General features: G+C 40.5%; 1 protein-coding gene across 1 annotated transcript in view; it reads left to right on the top strand.

The window, feature by feature from the left end:
• slc7a10a (solute carrier family 7 member 10a) overlaps nucleotides 1-23,194 on the top strand; it is a 38,189-nt gene extending 14,995 nt beyond the window's left edge. The window contains exons 4-11 of the mRNA XM_030048453.1: nucleotides 12,567-12,692; nucleotides 13,283-13,436; nucleotides 14,728-14,851; nucleotides 17,386-17,489; nucleotides 17,977-18,073; nucleotides 18,586-18,735; nucleotides 20,520-20,697; nucleotides 20,843-23,194. Coding sequence (XP_029904313.1) covers nucleotides 12,567-12,692; nucleotides 13,283-13,436; nucleotides 14,728-14,851; nucleotides 17,386-17,489; nucleotides 17,977-18,073; nucleotides 18,586-18,735; nucleotides 20,520-20,697; nucleotides 20,843-20,943 — 1,034 coding nt within the window. The 3' untranslated portion in view covers nucleotides 20,944-23,194. The remainder of the gene's footprint in view (nucleotides 1-12,566; nucleotides 12,693-13,282; nucleotides 13,437-14,727; nucleotides 14,852-17,385; nucleotides 17,490-17,976; nucleotides 18,074-18,585; nucleotides 18,736-20,519; nucleotides 20,698-20,842) is intronic.
• The last annotated feature ends 268 nt before the right edge of the window (nucleotides 23,195-23,462 follow it).

The following is a 23,462-nucleotide window of genomic DNA, read 5'->3' as shown; positions in this document are numbered from 1 at the left end:
ACCCCTGCACCTCCTCCTCCTTCATCATAGTACACAGTATCAGGCTACAACTCAGATTCATGCCAGTCATGCCAGTCATTTATCAGACTCTCTCTTCCTGAAACTTTCAGTGAGATCAACTGCAGAGTTCAAATCCAAAACATGACTTTGCAAAAAGAATAAACAAGAAACAGTTACTAGGGCCAATCTCTTTCTAATGAAATATCTGAATAAACAAAATGGACAATGGGAATATTCCAAATGCAAAATAAGAATGATGAGAAACAACATTAAAAATGTTCTGAGAGGGAAGACATGGATATACCAGTATATCGGTAAATTGAAAATTGTTCTAACCCTTGAAACAAATATTACTTTGACCCATGAATGGTCATGGATGATAGAGAAGAGCCAGGGGAAGAAGTAATATCTGTCTCTCTCTCTCTCTCTCTCTCTCTCTCTCTCTCTCTTTCTGTCGTCTGTTGTGATGACTTACATGTATGAGGCTGCTTCACGTCATCTGACAGCTGATCTGTGTGCACACATAGCTCACTGAGGCAGGTATGTACTAAGATCAGCTGTCTTCACGAGAAAACACATTCAGACATCAGCTCCCAGAAGTCTAGTTCCACTGGACTCATGACAAACAGCGTAGGAGACCCACACCAGGGATTACTGGGTCCATTATAGGGAGATATTCCTCCTACAAGAAAAGGAAGGGGGCGGCGTTGAGCAATAAAACTGCACTAAATAGAGTAAAATCAACAGCAGCCAGTAAGAGTAACTCTTTAAATTATTATATTTTTTTTCTGTGCACTGGTGAAAATTACCAGATAGTGGATAAGAAGATACGCATTTCAGTGTGCTTAGGAACCATTTAGGGATTTTTTTCCCTCTCATCATGCCACCAGTCAACACCATATACCTTCAGTGATACTGCAAATGTTCTGAAATTGCCTTAATTTTACAACCAACAAGTTCACATTAGTTTATAATCATATCTTCATCATAAATAATGGGCCATGTCACAATAACAGGAATAGTCTAGTTACTCATAAATATTTCGAATCAAATGTAGTAATCAATCAGTGGTGGTTGTGTCTATATGGTAACCCTAGATTTGTGAAAATCTCACACACTTGCACATGCGCAGTTGATTCAGCACACTGGCATTTTACTCAGCCCTAACCGTAACCTTAACTGCTCTTGATCAAACCTGTATTTGTGAGAGTTTCGTAAATCTAGGGTTACCATCTAGACAGGACCGTCAGTGGCTGTGGCTCGGCTTTCTCTCTCCATAGGCTTTGCTCACACTCACAGAGAAAGTTTTTTAGAGAATGAAAAGTTGCCGAGACCAGTGCTAGTCTTGCACTCATGCAGTTTTCTTGGATGATGGGTCACGGTTCAGTGATTACCAGGACAGAGACATCTGGACATTGTAGTCTCCTATTCTTTATCTCATCAGTGACTTTGTGAGAGGTGCCTTACAAACTAAATCTGAAGCCCGTTTTGGATGGGATTCGTTTTACCGGGGTCGCCAGGTAGTTTTGGGTATCAGAGATATCCGCTGTGATTTTAGCCCCATGCAAATCCACTATGTCTGTGTGTTTTTACACGCAACCTTGGTCATTATTACAGAGCAAATTGCCCACTGTGTTTTTTTGTCAAACTCAGAAGTCATCATATAAATTTAATCCAACTCAAATGGAAACTATGTGTGGAATGTAATGTTTTCACAAAAGATTTGACTATTTAATACTGAAAGCCTCATTTACCAGTTACACCACCTGCTGAGGGTCTGGGAGTCTTAAAAAAATAATGATGAGAGCTTGATCACACAAGATGCTGGGAGGGGTGACTGTTAATAATGGGGAAAAATGACAGAGATACAGACATAAATCAAAACCCAAAGATCTTTTAGCAAATGAATCACTTCTAAATAGGGCTTAAGCAGTTAAAGGAAAGTTTTTGTGTGTGTTTTTTTTTTTCACAGACACAAAAAAACAACAAAGCACCAGAAAATACACCATTTTTAACACATAACAGCACAAGTTGACTAGGTTAATTATGACAACAAATAATGCCAGTACCTAAAATGAAATGTAGCATTATGACTAGCAGCCACATTTTTTTAATATATCTTGTAGCCTTGGGTGAAAAGCCAAGCCGCTCAAGACGGTTAAAACACTGCTGGTGTGAATACTGGTCATCGGAAGTCTATGGCGCAAGCACAGTCATTAACATCCTGCTGTCTGTGTGTGTTTCTTTCCTGCCTTTTCGTACATTAGCAGCTCCCAGTGAATGTAACTATATGAGGCTGCAGAAGAGCACAGGGCTCGGTGACACGTCTCTGTGGAAATAAAAGTTAAAACAAAGTCTACACACAGTCTGGCTATTCTCATCCCACAGCTGGATGATATTATAACATGATAGTTACATGTGCTGGCAGATGTTACTGTCGTTTGATGATTACACGCGTTGTAATTATGTAAATTACAATATGTAGCTTTGCTTGATAGCCATCCATTTGTTTTTGGAAAAGTTTAAAGGGGTACCCTGCTTTTGAGAAGAGCAGCTAGTTTGTCCCACAGCTGCAATTGAGCTAAACGTTCCCATACATTCAGACTGAAGCAGTCAGAAAGCAGGCAGCCACAAGACTGTCTGACTCTGGGAACGAGGGAAAATAGCCAAAGTTCCCCTAAACAAATTATGTCTTTAAGTATCAAGTGGGGGGCCCAGTGCAGGCAGTGTGTGTGTGTGTGTGTGTGTGTGTGTGTGTGTGTGTGTGTGTGTGTCTAGTTGACATGTCAACTAGCTTGGGCTTGTCTGAACTGGATGGTGGGAGAGGATGGGTGGTAGAGATGTGTGTGTGTGTGTGTTTGTGGATCTGTGTGTCAGGCTGGGTTTGCCATTTACAGATCACGCCAACACCCCTCCACTATTTTTGGCACCAGAATGTTACAACTGCTGACCGGTTAAGCCAAAGGCTCGCTGTGTGTGTGTTTGTGTGTGTGTGTGTGTGTGTGTGTTTGTGTGTGTCGTTATCGGTGTCAGACTACATAATGGTGCCAGCCTTTGTAGCCACCGCTAATGAGAGGGCGTGTCTCCGCCATTGTGCATTGTTTCCACAACGGTTACCGTGACGCCCCTGTCACTGATCGCCATGGAAACAGGAAGTAGGCAGGACACCTTGCAAATCAGTGCCAGAGGATCCCATTGGGTAGCTGACCTTCTCGCTGACTGTTTGACGCTGCTATTGGATGGTTAGCGTCCTGTTGTCTCCTCTTTAACCACAACATCACAACATCACATTTACATTGTGGGCATATGTGTGTGTGTGTGTGACTCTCACACACAGGTCAACAGGAAAATAAACTCTACTTCCCAGATCAACCACAAAGTGGGGGGTCAGAGGTCATAGCACCCTGACAGCAGGTGGAACAAATATTTCTGTGACCCAAGAATCATCATAAAATGTGAGGGAGGTACCAGAGAGAAAAGGTCAATAAGGGTTTTTACCATCAAAATCACCAAAAACAGGTTTGGACTAATCTTTGTCATATTCACGTACATGGTGTTGAGTTCTGACTGATGAATATGAAATGAGTTTTGACTCTGTAGCTTCAACAAACTTAACTAGAATGTCAAACAAAAAACAAAAAACGTATTTGTGTTGCCCCCTTATGGGAAGTTTTTCTACGGATTATAGGCCAGATAGACAAAATCTTGAAGCTTTTTTTTCTTAACTTTAGTCTAAAAAAGAAAATAGGGGGAAAAATTAAGTTATTATACATTTTCTTAACTTTCTTTTTATGTTTCTTCCTAAGAAAAAACTTTAGTATAAATGGTATTTTTAAAATTATGGATCTCAAATATATGGATTTTTTTTTTTTTTTTTTTGTGTTAACTTTAAACAGCTGTTTTAAAATCCGTCTATTGAAAAGGTAAGACACTGTGTTCATTTAAATTAATTTTAGACAGCTGGCCCTCATAGGCTTTCTTAGTCACAACATAAAGATTAATATATTTTGTAAAACTTTATTCGCAATAAGTACAAGTAAACCAAATCTTTTTTTATTGAAAAAAAGGTAGAAAATCTTTTTTCGGGACACTTCAGCCAAATAACATCAACCAATGTTTAAATCTTTTTATAAACTGCTTATCTGATGCTCATTTGAATGAATGAAAATTTAAATTCAGTCTCCTTGTTTGAATATTAGTAAGCCTAGACTTTATAATTAATTCAGGCCCTATTTTGAGAAGTTCGTAAAGAATATTACAGAAATGAGACTGTAAATATAGAGGATGTTGGCCATTGCATTTGCGATATCTCATCCCATCCCTACGTTTTGCTGTACAGTGAGTTCAGGACGGGAAAAGCTGGACGTCTGTGTGGGTTTTATTCATTTTCACACAATCAGATGAGCTGGATCAGCTGTTGTTCTGGACCTCTGGGTGTTATGGGGCTCCCTCAGGCCCAATGAACTGTTTTTAGTTTAGGGGTTATGAATGTAAGGCAGCTAAAATATTCCCCCCTACACACACACACACACACACATGCACACTTGCAGTCTCCCTCCCCTACTGAATGTACTCAATGAAAGTCAGACATACAAGTGACCCAGTCAGATGACCAACAGAGTGTGTTCCCTCAGCACCCTGTGTGTGTGTGTGTGTGTGTGTGTGTGTGTGTGTGTGTGTGTGTGTGTGTGCGTGCGGGTGGGTGAGTGTGTGTTTGAGCCGGCCTGGACCAGTTGTGGCCATGATCAGCCTCTAATAATAGGACCGTGCTTGGGTCATGTGCCCACTTCGCCCATTTCGGGAGATTTCTGCGTCCACTTCCTGACTGATGACGTCACTCAGTCTAACTGTGAATCTACAAAAACTTTTCCTAGACTCAAGAAAACTGTGTTTATTTTTTTTACCCTGACTTGTGTGTATTGATACCCCCCCTCCCCCTCCCACTCAACACAGAACTGACCATAGAAGCGATCTCAGGTTATACTAAAAAAATTCCCAGAATATACAGTATGTACACACAGAGGAAGTTTGTAAATGGCATACACTCATTGGCCACTTTATTAAGTACACCTGTATAATCTAATCCAATCCAATCCAACTGTTCTGTCATAAAGTTTCCTTTTCATGATGCCTATAATGCTCAGGTTTTCTTTTTGTCACAGTAATAGAGGTGTTCATTCACTTCTATGTTTGGCACTGAGCTCATAGTTAGTGCTGCTGTTGTACTGGACTGCATTTTATTGAGAGGTGTTTCTACTATTCTGTCCCTCCTCATGTATATGAATAGGCAGGACAAAAAATTGGAAACACCTCTCAATATAATGTAGTCCAGTACAAGACCTCTGCAAATTACAGCCTCAATAATAAGCACAGAATTAAATTTACACATTTTCCACAATGTTGACACAAACTGAACATTATAAACTTTGTTAAAAGGAAGAATTTTTGAACTGCATTGGATTGTTCAGCTGGACCTAGTAAAGTGGTCACTGAGTGTATATGTCCATATTAAATACATATACACTTTTTGGGTTTTGTTTATGCCTGCTGCTCCTGTCATGTATTCATGTTCAGCTAACCCTAACCCTGCTCACACAGTATATGACCATATAAGCACAATATATTGGTCCACACAGACAGTCTATCACTACACACAGAGGAAGTATATACCGGTAAGTTTGGTTCATATGTGACTATACATCTAATATTTATGACATTGCTCTGGTATATTTCCATATACTCTCATATATTAGATTTCTATATGTGTTATACACATAAGGCGAAAAGACTAATCCCAAAAATGGAAAAGGTGGATCATCAGACAGGCTTGCCATGCGTTCTGTATTCAGTTGTTTTGCAATCAGCTAATCTGCATCTTCTGGTTCTCAGAGATTTTTGCATATTGTATGTGAGGGATCTTTGAGTGAGTGACATGAGAACCCACCAAACCAGCTTAGACTAAACCAGAGATCAAAGTGTTTTCTCTTTCTTTTTCTGTGTCACGGGATATCTAAATTCCCAGCCAAATTAAATCCCTGCTCATATGTTGCTATCAGAAATTGACAGTGAAAACAGGCTAGTCAGAAGTTTTTGCACCAAGAGCAGCGGAGTCTATAGTTTGAGGGAACGTTTCACACGTTTCAACACTGTGACACCAATTTTCCAGTGGACTCTGACTCTCTTTAGTGAAAATACTGAGCGTAACCTATAACTAACATTGCCTATTTCAGCAAAAGTTTATACACATGAAAGCACATGTACCGGTACTTAATTGCAGTTGGTTGATTATTATGTGTGATGATTATATGTCTTTATTCATAATTACAGGCTTAATAATTCACCAAGATGCTTTATCACTTGTTAAAATGCCGCTATTAAAAGTATAAAGTTATTTGCAGAGCGGTCAAACAAAAGCACTGTAAAAAAAAAGAGTATAAGTTGTTTATTTTTGCTTTTTACATGCCTTACAAGACCTTGGATAAAAATTTAAAAATTAAAGTGCATTGTCCCTCTGTCAGCCTCAGTTTTATAGCCTGGCCCTGTACTAAAGTAACTGATTAACCCTGAATTAGAGCATGAACAAGCAATCAGCCCACAAAACAATCTTAAACACATACTGTAATACAGCAAATGTTATAATATGAAATTCTCGAGAAATAAAAATCCCTGACTTAATGTTTGTCTTTGCTGTGTTACGCTCAGCTCAGCTTTTATAAAACTTTATTGTGGTAGCTGTTGCAGCACTTTTACTGCGTTGTATTTTTGTAGTATTTGATACTACAGTGAGTCAGGCTGGGTGTGCTATACTAAATTGCATTACTGTTTAATTTAAACCCACACAAAACTCATTTGGATTTTGATTTAAGGATGGCGGTCAGTCAGCAGACCAGCAGACCAGCTGTCTGCAGATGGAAACGCTTCATGGAAAAAAGAAAGTTTTAAAGAAGCCGAGTGGATATCCAGTAATTTGCCATGGAAGGACAATAATCTGCTCGTTTTTATTCCCATCAGTGCCTGCTCATTAGTTTGTCTTCTCTGGCCGAGAATGTGTTCGTTGGTGAAAACAGCTCAAGGCACAGGTCTGATTTCCAGTCTGCTGTGTGTCCATCTACAGTCATGTGACCTGCAACGAGCAAGGCACCCAAACCTACACTTCTCACTTGCTGTACACTGCAAAACATCTCCATCTGAACAAGTCATCCACTCTCATATTCAGTGTCAAAATCTTGTTTTTCCTCAAACAAGTGAAAAAATCTGCCAGTGCGATGAGATAATCCCTCGTTTCCAAATCTAATCAGCTTGTTAGAAGTCAAAGAATTTATTTTTCCAGTCAAGTGTAATTTTTTCAATACTTCTCATATGATCTGCCTTATTCCGCTTTGTTTCAACTTATTTATACTTGTTCACAAAAAAAATCCTGAAACTGCTTTGTTTTTGTTTTTTTTAAACTTTGCTTGTTAAGATTTGAGTTTTTGCTAATCTGTTGTTGCTTTGGCACACAGAAGGCTGGTATGCTTTGTGAATTATAAGAATACAATGCTGTGATGTCCTTTTCTGTGGGAGCATTTGATTATTTTCCCTTAGCAGTATGTGACTGAGAGGTAAATGTAGCACAGGAACAGTAAAACTGCCATCAGAAACCATGAGAGGTGTCAGTTTTCTGTGTCCGACCCTTGGCTTTGTTCTGCACTGGAGCACATGGCTTTAATCCCATCCATACCAGAGGCTTTGCTGCTGGAATTTCTCCTGAACTCACATTCATAAACATGTCTACTCCTACTCCCACTGCGTCATATACACTATGGAAAAAATCTATAAGTGTTTTCCTGTCATAGAGGACGGCTGGAAGTTATTTTCTGCTGCAGAAACAAGGCTGAAACTCTGGCTTTAATCTGCTTTAACATGCAGACACCAGGGCAGAAACAAACACTCGGTTCAAATTAAATTTAAATCCTGTCTTGCTGTTAATTTGGTGAAAAATGTCAGTATTTGGCTCCTTTTTGTTGATGTTAAAAGGAAACTGTGGTTTCTCTGTGACAGAAGTCCACTGCCTGCTGTGTGCTTCTGGCAAAAAAATCAAATTAATCAGATTTCATTCATGTGCTGGTTAACACTAGCCAGTTACCGAGTATCTGCTCAAACCTGCAGTAAACACACCATGTAGACCCACCAACAAGCCCAATGTGCTTCATGTATCTCATTGTGGTCATGTGTTGAACACAGTGGCATCTTTTGAGTCAAAAACATGGGGAGGCCAGAAATAAAATCGTCCATGACATTTTATTCTTATCTCTACTAAAATTAAGCATCTTACTACATTCATTGAAAACCTAATACATTTATTTAAACCTGTGTATTGCACCATCTACACACCTGAGTTTCATCAGTTTACTTTAATGTTGTTAAATTGTCTCTGTAAAGGTGCTTCATCATCTGTCAACACCCGGCCTTAATCCCTAAAATTCACTTGTTACTAAAAAATTGCCACTAGAGCTATTCCTGCAACTAGCAAAATGACACTACTGTAGCTTTTCCATGTCATGTTTACTCCCCTGATAATATCATTAATTCGTGCTCACTCTGTGATTCTGATATTTTTACAGCATGAAGGCAGCATAATGTTAGTTTGTTGCTCAGTGTGTGAAAGGAGGAATGCCTTAATGCAGGCTGAAAAATCTGGAAAGAGAAAGGAGGAGAAAAATAAGGAGTTGGCTTGTCAACCTACACCAGAGCTACCAAATAATATGGGACTTTTTTTCAGTGTTTCTGGACTCCAAACCAAACTAAACTATCTATTTATCTTTATCATTTCTTACAAACAAATGTAATACAATGTGCTTCAAAGTTAACCAGTATAAAACTAGAAAGCACTATGCAATCGTCACGCTTTCGAGCTCGACAAGCTCCACCATCCCCCTCTTTGGCCAGTTGGTGTGAAAAGTGAATCATTTCTTCTTTGGCCCATGACCACCACCAAGCCTCATGCAAATCTGTTCATAACAGTTATCATAAGAATGATAACAACATCAAACTGATCAAAGCAAATAAACACGTTAGAAATAAAATAAAAATAAAAATGGAAATAAAATAAAAGGGCTCGACAGGAATGTCATCAGCTTTTGCCTGAAACTCTGAACAGACTCTGATGGCGCCTGGCAGGCCGTTTCACTGTCAAGCAACATAAATTGTAAGAGCTGCTTCTCCACAGGTATTATTCAGGTGTTCTTCTGCTCTTGGTAATTTCAGGTGCTGCTGCATTGTGGAATCTCTGCAGATTATGTAGGTCAGAGAGGAGAACACTTTAGCCCAGCCAGCTAGAAATAAACACATGCATGAGTTTTTCAGTGTCTGACTCAGTGGTGATCATAGGTCACCCAGCCCAGCGGGGAAAACTGGTTCCTCGAGACACACTACAAAACAACACACTCAAACATGATCAGACAACTTTCACAGCCTCAATAACAGCTGCACCGCTCAAGTCTAGGGTGAAAACAATCCAACGGGGACTGAAAGTGCTCCGAACGGTGACCCTCCTCATGAGATACGTCTCATGCGTTGTTGAGTTTTATCTTCCTCAGCTCTGCCGGTTCCATCGCTGGGTTTGTCATTACAAATGCATACTGTGTGGCCAAGCTTTGTTCAAACCAACAAAACACTATTGCCGGGCTGCCCGCCGGCCGGCAATAGTGTGTGCCCCTAACTGACTGACTGATGGACCTCTGTTGTAGAAAAGCACATGCACATTAATCCCACGTAATGCTTATTAATAATCCAGAGTTGTGCTCTTGGCTGCAGCTAGTCAGCTGAAGAGGTAAGCTATGTCATTTCAGTTTTTATCTTATTTTTTGCTCATTGTTAAAGTTGTTCACAGTTGTATGAATGCATTAAGGTATGGATGACATGGTTTTTAGTTTATGGAGTGGCTGTATTACCATATCTGTAATAGTAGTAGTAGTAGCCTACCTTGAGCTATTGGTGTTTTTTTGTTGTGTAGATCAGGTGATCCAGAAAACCCAGATAGATAAACCAGTGAATCTGGATCTACTTTCTCATTCAGACAGCACCTGAGTAGATTTTTTTCACAGTTAAATAGCCTATTTCACATTTTTACAATTTGCACCTCACTAATTTTGACCGTGGTTTCGGCCCTGGTTATTGGGCTTGGTGGTTGTGGTTACTGCCAGTTCAGCAACTTCAGTGACCAGATCCTGCTGCAGGATGAGGCGTCGCCAAGGTTAAAGTAAACCAATAAATCCCTGCTGGATTGGGATCAGAATCCATCAGGAGTAAAAGCAGCAATTAGTTTAGTATTCCAGTGCTGAGGCAGCCTTCAATGGCAGCTCCGACAGCAGGACACAGATTTACCTGTGCTGTCACATTAAAAGACCCCTGGCACCTCCTTCCTGTCTGGGTTGACACAGAGGGAAGTGGAGTGTGTGTGCATGTGTGTGTGTGGTTGTGCGTGTGTGTGTGTGTGTGTGTGAGTGTGTGTGTACGTGTGTGTTTGTGTTTTGGTGGGGGGTGTCAAAGAAACACAGGGAACGGAAACGCATGTTAACACCCACAGGGCAATCCACTATAAAACACAACGGTGTTGTAGGAGACAGAAAGCTCTGCTCAGTGCCACCAAATCCTCCTGCCAAAAATCCACCAGCATCAGTTTCCTGCATGTGTATGTGTGTGTGTGTGTGTGACTGTGTGTGTGTGTGTGCGTGTGTGTGTGCAGCGGAAGCAGTTTGTTTAGAGTTCTGTGGTGGGAGGGGAAACTTGACCTGGTGATGGATGACAAGGGTGATAACGCCCCCTCCTGCCCACACACACACACACACACACACACACATACACACACACACACACACACACACACAGAGAGCTTACTCTGCTGTTGCATGAAGAGAGGATGTGTGTACGTGTGTGTTTGTAAGAAAAAGAGAGGAGGAGGGAGTGGGCAGAAGAGGAAGACATACCGGGAAACATGGAAGATACATAAGAGAGAAAGGGACAGCCAGGAAATAGAAAGAAAAGAGTGATTTGCTCTCTATGTCACACACACACACACACACACACACACACACACACACACAAGACAAGTAAGGAAACAGGAAATGTGTGAAGCCACAGACTTTTTATTTTTACTGAGAAGATGAACACTCAAATAAAATGCTCATAAATCTGGGATTAAATATATAAATAAATAACTGAGCACATGAATAAAGAAGCAGTAGATAGTGCACACACACACACACACACACACACACACACCTCCCATAGTCATTTCCTTTTGCAGTTTTTTCCCTCTGTATTTTTCACTGTAATGATCATAAGGCTGTGGATTGTGTTCACTGTCATATTGAATTGTTCTGTTGGATTTGGCTTTGATGACAATACAACAAAACGTCTTTGCAACAAACTTACATCCTGAAACTTCACAATTAGGCCAAAAGCACGACTGGATAGTTCAGCTTCGGTGAAGGTTTAACATCATCATGTTCCCAAGATCCTCCAGAAAAATGAGCAGTAGTTTAATTTCAGTCGTATTTTACTCCCTGGAGGTTGGCATGGTTTCTCCACCTTTGCAGTAGTGCTTTCCCAGGGCATCTGCATGTGTTAATTAGCATCAACATGCACACACATTCGATTACAAAAAAGTGGTGCTCATGATAGAAAAACAGGCCTATGAGATAGACAACTGCTGAAGGTGTTTCATGAGTACGATGAAATTAAGTTTTGTGAATAAAGCCCATTGGATCTATACAAGGATACAAGGATACAAGGAAGTTTATTTGTTTATACAGCTCTTTATAGTCTAGATATTACCTCCAACTATATATTTCACAAGGTTTGGATTCACAGTTGTAACCTTTTATACCTGCTACACACTCCATGAATCTTCTTGATCATGAACTATTAAAAGGACATAGAGCTGTATGTCATCAGCATAATAATGGAATGAAATGCCATAATTAGGAATGATTTTACCTAGAAAGATAAAATAATGGGGTCTTAGTGTGAGCCGGAGTACCTCAGGGCTCGGTTTTAGTGGTCTGTTGGATCTAATGCTGAACATATTTCAGTGGAGACTTTAATTAGAACAGTGTGTTATGGTGAGCTTTGAAGCCTGTGAAATTTCTTAAAAATATTTTAGTGGTTCATTGACCGGTGTGCTTGTTTTACATCATGACTTCAGGCAGTTAATATGAGAGAGACAAATGGCTTCAAATCCATGAAAATATATCTTCACTGTTATTGCATATAATAACTTGGTATTACTTGGTACTTCCTGCAATATATTATAAAATGAATAAAAGGTTATGAAACTATATAGTTCATGAACTCAATTTTTAAAGATTTAGGCTCCCAAAAAAAAACGTTTAATCGCTTGGCTTTCCAATATAATGATAAAACTAATACTAAACTATTAAAAAGACTTCTCATTTTAAATCCCCACTTAGTGCAATGCTAATGCACAACTCAGTGACCATGTTATGTAATTTTTTCTCTATGCTGTGTGTGTGTGTGTGTGTGTGTGTGTGTGTGTGTGTGTGTGTGTGTGTGTGCATGTACAGTATTCCTGACCTGGGTGAACTGCTCCAGTGTTCGCTGGGCAACAAGGATCCAGGATGTTTTCACCATTGGAAAACTCCTCGCTCTGGGACTCATCATAGTGGTGGGACTGGTCCAGATCTGCAGAGGTAAACACACACACACACACACACACGCACACATACACGCACACATACACGTCGCACACTCCTGAGAAATCTGTGCTTCATATCAAACTCTGAGACCTGTTTTCAGATTTTTCAGATGCAGATGTAGATAGATAGATAGATAGATAGATAGATAGATAGATGGATAGCAGTGTTTCCCTGACATGCTCATGTGGACGTGGACCGGCTCTTCACTGGAGCCCTTCCAGTCACAGTGATTATGAAATACATGCTGATGATGCCAGAAAGCCTATTTTTGTGGTTTGATGTTAAAACAAGGTGACGCTAAAAACAACCATGGTGCTCAGTGAACCTTCCCCAGATAATTAAAGCTTTAAATAACTTAAGCCACTTGTCAAATCATACTTTGCATAACAGGGAATACACAATTTCCCCCCCGAAATGTAGTGCAGTAGAAGTATAAAGTCTCACAAAATGAAAATACTCAAGTGCAGTGCCAGTACTTCAAAATTGTACTTACATACCGTCCTTGAGGAAACACTGCTCTGTCACTTTCCACCTCTTACGGCCATCCTGCACGTACGCACCCCGCCTCCACCCTTCCTCCGCAGGTTACTATGACGCCCTGCGGCCCAGCGTGGCGTTTCAGTTCCACGAGGATCCATCGGTGGGCCAGATCGCGTTGGCTTTCCTCCAGGCCTCCTTCGCCTTCAGCGGCTGGAACTTCCTCAACTATGTGACTGAGGAAGTGGTGGAGCCACGCAAGTACGGAGCACACACACGCATACAAACACACACACACACACACACTAGGGTTTTGCTGAAATTGGCTTTTGGATGTTAGATGTTCTTGCCAATAGATCTCATTAGTGGTCTCATAAATTTTGTGTCCTTATGGTCCCGTAGGTGATTTCTAGATGGGAAAATGAGCAGGTTTTCAGAACACCCTTTTTGCAGACTTTATTTACTGTAAGTTTTTGAAGATTAAGACGTTTTGTACTTAAAGGCAGAATGAGTAGGATTTGTCAGTTGTGGTTTGTAAATACAACATTCAAAGCTGCCCCCTCCTCCCTTGCTAAGCTAACTACCAGCAACGGGTTTTCGTTTCCTGGGATGACAACTAAGAAAATAAGTTTGCCCGCCGGCACCTACTTTTCCAACAGAAAACAGGCTAACACTGTGTCGCTCTTCATCCTCATCCTCTCCCTCAGCGCTCGCCAGCAGGTGAAAGTCAACCCCAGATTCACTCTTGTTGTGGAACTAGCTTTGTCCGCTTGGGAGGGATTATTTTATCAGCCCTGAAGTCAAGTCCACTGCTGCTATTCAGAAAACAACCAAGAGTCCTGCTAGCAGTAGGTGATGTAAATTATCTGGTAGAGAGAATAACATCAAATCCCATTCTCATTACTCAAAGAGGAAGAGGTTGAAGAATTGAAAGGCAGTGCTGATGTCTCTTACCAAAGGCCAATCTTCAGGATTTACACCCACACTGAGCATAGCTGGCAGGTGTGCTGTGAACACTGGCCCTTTGCGTGTCACCAAAGTCGCTCAGAGTTTTTATCCAATTTGGATCAAACTTGGCAGGTTGGTTGGGGGTCAGGTCTCAAACTTTGCCAGCAATTTTTTTTTTTTTTTTTTCAAATCAGTCAGAGGTCAAGGTCAAGGTGGATGAATTAGATTTCTTCTCACCATGTGCTGGTGTAGCATATTTTGCCACTTAAGAGCCTCAAATTTAGTTGTCAATTTAGCTGTCCATTTAGGATTACATATACTGTACACAAAAACAGCATAAGGTGCAAGTGTAGAGTCTCTGAGTGCATCTCCAGCTTTAAATTTGATCATTTTCATGCTGTAAAAATCTAGAACATATTCAGCATTTCTGCCGGGATTTTATTCTTGTCAGAGTGGGAAAGTCTCTGAAAATTAATTTATAACCCTGGATGATAAAACTGCTAAAACTTTTCATTTTTATTCTTGTTCTTCCTCTGCTTCTTTGTCATCTTTTCCTTCTTCTTCTTCTTCTTCTTCTTCTTCTTCTACTTCTTCCTCGTCTTAGGAACCTGCCTCGTGCCATCTACATCTCTATCCCTCTGGTGACTCTGGTTTACACGCTGACCAACATCGCTTACTTCTCCTCCATGACCCCTGAGGAGCTGCTGGCCTCCAACGCTGTGGCAGTGGTGAGTTCATCGTCACATTATGGGTGATCAATATGCCATCTTATATTTTGAATATTAGTGTGTGCTTAAAAAGACTCTTGGTTCCCTGGAAACATATAGCATTTGTGGAGGCTGGGCATCCTACTAGTGACATATAAAAAGTAAGACATGATAAGATAAGATGAAACTTTAATAATAGGGGTTGGTAAATGTGGGTACATGATCACATGGCTTCAGGCTGTGACTGTGTTTCTGTTTTAAACTGGAGACACAGACAGAGTCATGGGAGCTGGACTCAAAACCAAATGTGGAGACATGAAATAAATAAAATTATTGATTCATATGGGAGAACTGGGTCACTGCAGAAAATGGTGCAAGGACACAGCAGCGAAACAGTGGGATCTTAATTCAATCAGGAAGACTCTGATTATGACTCTCATTATGAAGTTGAACCCATTATTGTGAGTGGTTATATGAATGGTAGCATGCCAGACCCCAAATGACTGCAGCAGTTTTGAGGCTCAGCAGCATGCAGAGAGTCCTCAAATGAACTTTCAACAAGATACAAGCAGGACATATCTTGATTTATGGGAAATGATTTATGTCAATAAATCTCTCAAGCCTAGATGTTTGTTGCATTCTCAATGCAACTGCAAGTTTCACTGGGGCGATCTGTTTATTTGACTGCAGCTAAGTCAAATAAACTCACATTCATAATGATATTAAATCTAAGTTTGCCACAGGAGTTCTATATTTTCCATATGATTTAGATATTTTCCATATGTCGCCAGATGTTGAAGGCTACCTGACTTGGAGGATGATGCCCAGGCGAATACCTATTCGATTCATGTTTAGCAGTGTATACGACATATGCCAAACATGAAATCATATGGAGACAAAGCACCACATGTCAAACTGGAGAACCCAAGGCCACTGTGGGATTAAAACAATCCATGTTTGCCAGTGCAACCAGGTGTGAAAGAGCCACCAAACTACATGCATAAACTAGCATTTCTCAGGAATGTTTTGGCAAAGAGAGGTAAAGAGGAAGAGGCGTGTGGAAAAGTTAAACACTGTAGGAGTGTTCTCCAGGGTTACCGCTGACATGCCACAACAGGGATGAAAAATCAGTTTATGGCAACAACAGTGTCACATGCAAGCTAACTTAGACTAACTAATACTCAGGATCATATAGTTTACAGCAATGAAGTTTCCTTTATCTTAGATGAAACTGACGGCAGGATATTTGACTGATTGGTGACAAAAAGCTGCTGCACACATGAACATATGGAGCGTCAGTATTGTTTCACATCTTATTGCCTTTAACCAATTTTCTTCTATTAAAGCCTCAGTTTTCCTGTTTGGGATCTTATAAAAACTTAATTCTGGATTCTTGACCTTGCGCTAAGGACATTCCTCTACACACCAGCTTTTGGGTGTTTTTTTTGTTTGTTTGTTTGTTTGTTTTTTTCACAAGGAAACACAGTCACATAATATAAAGTCAATAAACATCAGTGGAATGTTTACCCCTCTTCGGTGGATTCTGTCTTATGAAAATAAAACAGAATGAAATAAAACAACAACAGCAACAACAACAATAATAATAATAATAATAATAATGATAGTAATGATAATGATAAATCACGGCATATGCAATACAGACAAAATCTTTAAAAAAAAAAAAAAAAAGAAAAGAAGAGAATATGATGGAAAATTCCTTCTGCCATGCAGTATTTAGGTCTTCCTAACTGCTAATTAAATTTATCTATATTTTGGCAGACTGTAGAGCGTTTAAATTAGGGTTGATCTAAAAACCGGAGAAAGTTCATACCGACACTCTGGATCTCTGACCTCCCTCCTGGCTCACTCTCCTTCTCCCTTGCTCCTTAAATACACAATCTCATGTATAAAACAGCCTCACAGTGCTTTTATTGTTATTATTATTATTATTTTTTTTTTTTTACACCCATTTGATGTTACAATAAAAAGACAACAGAACAGCTTAGGTTGGTGTCACTGCCACAACTCACTTGCAGCTGTTTTTTTGTTTGTTTGTTTTTTTTTTTTGCAATAAAACAACTTAAGATGTTTTATTGTTTTAGTGGTGATCAGTTTCTCGTCCTTGTCTGTGCCTGGTATATCACATTCCCACCGTCCTGACCCTCAATGTCCATTAACACCCAGAGTGTTGGGTAACATTCCTCACAAATGTGAATTAGGCCAGTGAGGACCCAAAATCTGTTCTCCCATCTACCCCTTCCAGTCGGGGGATGAGCCCATGAGAAGACACAGAGACATCAGTACACAAATCCTTCAGGTCGTAAAAACTGCTCCTGCAACACGGGATGTGAGATCAGCAGGGGGCACATGTGACAGGAACCAGCTGCTGATGGCTCTTAATACCAGGATTTATGACGTTTTATAGCACATAAATGTGTGCAAAATGAATCTTGAATATATCAGTCAAATCAGTCAGTTCATGTGTCCATTAATTCATGAATTTTCCAATCACTCAGTCAGTCAGTGAACATCTCTCAGTGTCTGTGTTGTTCCAGACATTTGGAGAAAAGCTCCTGGGCGTTTTCTCCTGGGTGATGCCGATCTCTGTGGCTCTGTCCACCTTCGGAGGAATCAACGGATACCTGTTCACCTCCTCCAGGTCAGACACACACACGCACACACACACACACACACACACACACACGCACACACACACACACACACACACACACAAACATAAATACATACAGGAATGGGTGCAAAAAGTACTGAAACATTCTACTCAAGTACAAGGACGGTTACTTCTTTAAGCAGCAAGTAAAATTACAGGTCTAATATTCTACTTAAGTAAGATGTAGGCCATTTCAAAATTTACTCATAGTAAAATTTATTTTTAGTAAAGAGACAGTTATTAGATATAATCTTTCCCATGCAGTCTCCCCACAATGAGGTCAAAACACACAAGACAGTTAAAGTTAGATTCTTTGGAAAAATCCACTAACAGAAATCCAGTTTCTGATGCTTATGAAAAGTCCACAAAATGTATTTTACATAAAATGAGACATTGGTCATTTACAGTAACATGAATCAATGTAACCAGTTGTCTCCAGCCTTGTACACATACATGTGTGTGTGTCTGTTTGCAGGTTGTGTTTCTCAGGGGCCAGAGAGGGTCACCTGCCCTACCTGCTGGCCATGATCCACCTGAAGAACTGCACCCCGATCCCCGCCCTGCTGGTCTGTGTGAGTACTGCACTGCCAGGCCACCTGATATTTAATAACATCAACCAGGAACGGACGCTTCATCGTTCTATGTGTTGTTCATGGTTCTACATAAATAACAAATTGGCAAATCAGAATGAAGAACCCAGTGTGGTACAGGTGTAACTAACTTTATACCAAAACCGTGGGTCTGCAGCTGAAATTGCTTTCTATTTTGGACATTTTTACAGTATACGGTAATTATATGAGTCAGATGAAGAAGCTCTAAAGGTCAGGAAAGTGAGCATGGATTGTTAATCAAATCTAAACCTAGTTTGATAGAATTGTCATTCTCTATTACATCTTCAAATTCAAGTTCAAGTTTATTAATTTTTTTAGCCCCAGGGAGCTTTTGGTTGCGCAGTTACAGAGAATAAATGACAGCCAGAGTCAGAGATGACGCTTTAATCAAAACCCTCTGGTAATGTCATGCCATTTTACATGTTTCCAGTCAGACTCTCTTGACCTTTTATTCCTCCCTCTGTCTCTTGCAGTGCATTGCCACAATAGTGATCCTATGTATAGGAGAGACGCACAACCTGATCAACTACGTGTCCTTCATCAACTACCTGTCCTATGGTGTGACTATCGCAGGCCTCCTCTACCTCCGCTGGAAGAAACCAAACCTGCTGAGACCCATCAAGGTAGAGCAGCCTGCAAATGAGAGGTCCAGCACTGCAACAGAGTGACCTTATGGTACTTTAATACATGGCCTTGTTGAGATCTCAGCTCTGGTTGGCTCTGATGAAGGCGTGTGTTGTGCTCTGTCTTTCATATCACAAAACGCTGCGGTAGGACACAGAGAGAATACTTCAGTCAGTAAGCCTGGTGGATTTTGTTGATTTCTGAGTAACTGGTTGGCAACACCTTATGTGCCAAAAACATGTTACTCCTCAGTTACTGCAGATAGTTCTGAGGGAATCTGTGAAATTATGTAAGTTTGTGATTTTGTTCTAATTTACCTCCGTGGTTAAATTTTGATACTTTTTATAGGACATTTAGTACAACTAAAAGACAGGGCTAGTGTCTATTTTCAAAAACTGACGCGTACTCTTACCATCAAATATAACACAGTAACTTACATCCATGATTGTTGCTTCAGAGAACACTGAATGATTTAGATTTTATTATTAGCCAGTGAATTTCCCCTAAATATTTTAGTACTGATTTTTTGCAAAATGTGCATCATTCTTTCCCTGTAATGTGAGGCCATTCATACAGTGTGTGTAGATATATGCATATGCAGAAATTGTGTCTGAGTGGGTAAATGTGTGTTGGAAAAACAAAATCAGATATTCATGTTTGTGCACCTCAGATGCAAAGAGACTTCATAATCACACTGCGTGGACTGGGTGGGTTTTAAAGGAACGGTTCACCCAAAATGGAAAATTTGTTCAATACCCTCTCACTCCCACACCAGTGAAACACAAGTGAAGTGTCTCTGACTGTACAACACACAGGAAGCTGTTTAACACAACTCTGTTGCCGTATGCTCCAAAATAACTGAAGTTGCAGCTCTGTGCAGTTCCAAAAAGAGCAGAAATGGCAACAAAATGACTCCAAATCATACAGTCGCATCCTGAGCAGAAAAGACCTGTATTTACACCATTCTTCACAGGTCTGACTGACATGGACTGACAGTCATTAAGGCCACACATTGACCAGCATGGATGAAGTGGTGAATATCAGATTGTTGACAACACATTTGAAAGCTAAGTCAGGCGTACAGGGGAAATTTGGTCTAAGTATAGAATAACGTTGTCATTGGCGTCACTGCTTTGCCAAACCAAAGTTAAAAACAAACCCCTCTTTAACAGAATTTGCAGCTGTATTTGATAGCAGGTATGGGTCGGGTCCAGAATTCCTCTAGAGAAAATTGCAGGTAACGCCTTGGGTGCCCGTATTGAGTTTTGCAGGTCTGGATCGGATACAGGTTTGAAAAAACTGGACCCGAGCAGGACTCTGCCACAGACTTTGGAAGCAAAACAGAGTTTGGTCCTTTAACAAAGTGCTCAAGCTTTGTTCCCTAACTTGGATATTTTCAAAAATGGTTAAAGTGTGTGCTTTTCCTGGGTGCTCAACTCTTGCAAGCTCCTTTCAAACAGAATGTGGGTGTCGGAGGCTTCCAAGGCAAGAGCTGCTTCACTATATAGAGAGGATTTGTGTTCAGTAAGGGTGTAAATACAGGTCTTTCCTACTGAGAGTGTGATTGTTTAGCTTTCAAAGTCTTGGATCATGCTGCATGAGTGGTCCCTTGATGTAACTCTAAAACAGTAGCAACAACTATGTTTCAACTGGCGTGGAGGTGAGTAGAAAATGACACAATTTACATTTTGAGGTGAACTGCTCCTTTAAATGCTCAAAAATGTCCCATAAAAAATTTGCACTAATTGTGTTGAAGTGGGTGTGTTGTTTTTGCTCTGTGCAGGTAAACTTGCTGATCCCCATCAGCTACATGATTTTCTGGGCCGTGCTGCTGTGCTTCAGTCTGTACTCTGAACCGGTGGTTTGTGGCCTGGGAATGGTCATCATGCTGACTGGCGTCCCCGTCTACTTCCTGGGTGTTCAGTGCAAGAACAAACCCAAATGGATCTACAGACTGGTTGGTGAGTTGTCTGGCCTGTGTGGCTGGCATTGTTTTTCTTATTATTATGTATTCGTGAGGAGAAAAAATTGCGTCAAAATCGGGTTGAATTTCCTTCAGTCTCTGTTTGAAGTTCTTAAATCCTGCTGTTGTCTGTTGTGTTGCAGAGAGAATTACATACATGGGCCAGAAGTTGTGCTTTGTGGTGTTTCCTCAGCAGGACCCCTCAGAGACCGAACCCCTCACCTCCTCCAAAGCCAACGACTGAGCACAGCAGTCCACCATGGATTCCCTTTTTCTGTCAATACTCCACAGTTGAAATATTTTTTTTTTTACCCTGTTCTGTTTGGTTGGTTTCTTCACGGTGAAGAGATGCATATATCCATGTCTTTGTCCAGATGATAGTGTGAATGGAGCTGTGCTGAAGCTCCGGTACAAAGGGAGTGAAAGGTGATATGAATATGAGTGGCATTAGGGTGTTCAGCCGAGACACAGGTTTTTTATTCGTTAGTCTGCCGGTACTGTCTATCTCTTCCTCTCACCAGAAAGCCGAGTCCTCTCTGTCATGTGAACCTCCTCCTTCCCTCTCTTCGCTCAAACAACCTCCAGCTGTCTTCCTGTTTTCATTTCCAAGATTAGTCGTGGTGTTTTTTTTTTTTTTTCAGTAGAACTAAATCCTTTCACGATTGTGCCTTATTGAAAAATGGGAATATTGTATTTGTATATGTCGGTGTGGCGGAGTAGTCTGTGGGTATTTTGGGTGGGTAATCACTTGTGAATAACTTTTAAAGTGGGAGTATGCAGGGATTTGATAGCACTTAGCAATATTCTTCTCTATCTGCTGCTGCTATCCGCTCTTTTTAACTTATCAATAATTTGTACTATTTGTCTAGTTTGGAGAAACATTTCTTTGCGTCGGTATCTTTTTCCAGCGACTGTGTCTATCTGCCCATTCCTTTTGCTTGATACTGCCTCTCCTCTTGTTTTTACTCTTTCTCCTCTGAGAGATACTGTCAGTGCCTTTGTGTGAATATTACAGTGAGGAGCTACTTAACTCATCTTACCTTTCCTTCCTCACAGTATTAATTGGACAGGAAGGATGGGAGGAGGTGGAATGGGAGGATTCTTGAGGTTTGGCTTTGGCCTCTCTTAAAAAAAACAACAACAACAAAAAAAAAAAACAATGAACAAGCTTCATCTTGACGGCAGTTTTTTGCACCTGTTTTAGCCTTCCTTTGGTCTCTGACTTGAGCAGCTCCACCCAGTGTTTGTACTGAGCTTGATGTTTTGGGAAGTGTTCCCATCTCTGGGAATGTCACTGTGAACTCTCTCAAGGTGCTTAACCAGCCAAGACTGTTAATACACAGATTTCTAACTTGACCATATGTATGATACAGTCCTTACCACTAAACATGTCAGTGTATAACGGTAAAAGCCATATTGACAGATAGGTGGATGGTTATTTGAGAAACACTGGCCTTTTGTTGGCTGGCAGTGGATGTTCACTTGTACAAGGCCTTGTTCCCATTTTCACTGACTCATTATGGCCCCATTCACTTACAATGGACTCACAGACTTATTGCATTCTCATTGACTTACTATGATCTCACTGACTTACTGTAGCCCAATTTACATTCTGTTGTCCCATTGATTTACTGTGGTGCCATTGACTTACTGTGGTCTCTTTAGATTATTGTTCTCATTGACTTATTATGTTCCCACTGACTTACTATGGTCTTATTGACATACTAAGCCTTAACTGATTTACTATGGCCCCATTTACTTATTGCAGCCCCTTTAACATATTGTGATCCCATTCACTTGTTAGGAACTGTACTGGCTTTATACAGCCCTGTTGACTTAAGGTTGTACTGACTTACCATGGTCACACTGACTCACTATGGTCCCATTAATGCCTCATAATCTCAATGATGAGCCAGTGAATTACACTGCTACCACCTCATTATTATAGTCAAATTGACTTATGGTTGTAGTGACTTAACATGGTACTGCTAACTTACTACCTTGTCACTGACTGAACTATTGATTCAGGAGGTGCTGGTGTTGAGATGTGTTTGCAAATCCAGCCCAGTGATACGTTTGGTTTTAGTGGTTTTGTTCATAGGCTGGTTATGCTGCATGTTGACATGAACGCATGTAGGTCTGGGCCTTTTAAGTATGTCATAAAAATAGCAGGCTTGGGCACAGACTGTATTTTCTGTCCTGTGCTTGTTGGGTGTTTCCTCCCCCTCCCTGCTTCAAACCCACAAAAAGAGACGCACATACCACACTCAGACAGCTACAGACGTGTATGTTTCTCTGCTGTGTCCAGACGCCGTTAGCTCAGATCTGTAAATACTGTGTAAAGAAGAAACTGTTAAAAACGCGTCAGGCACTCATGAGAAGGTCACATTCCTTGGACATGTTATGATACATTTACATACAGTATGAGTGACAGATTTTATTTGTGTAATTCTGTGTTTTGTAAAAGCGTGTGAAGATGTTAAAGAATAACAATGTAATAGCTTATTAAATATACTTCTGAGAAACAAACTTTTGTCTTTAGTTTGATGGTAGTTTGATAAGTGGCTGTGTATATATCACAAGGGGGAAAATGGAAGGGGTTGTTTGTATGAGCATGCAGTTTAAATTACTAGTCATGATGCTACTACCAGAGGGCATATAGTGTATTAAATCAGGGGTCTTCAGCGTTTTTCAAGCCAAGGACCCCCAAACTGATCCAGTGATCAGTCAACATATGTTGTATAAAATTGTGTTTTATATTAA

Source organism: Myripristis murdjan, chromosome 3 (genome assembly GCF_902150065.1).
Source record: "Myripristis murdjan chromosome 3, fMyrMur1.1, whole genome shotgun sequence".
In the NCBI taxonomy this organism is placed as follows: Eukaryota; Metazoa; Chordata; class Actinopteri; order Holocentriformes; family Holocentridae; genus Myripristis; species Myripristis murdjan.
This window is presented reverse-complemented; position numbering and strand designations above follow the sequence as displayed.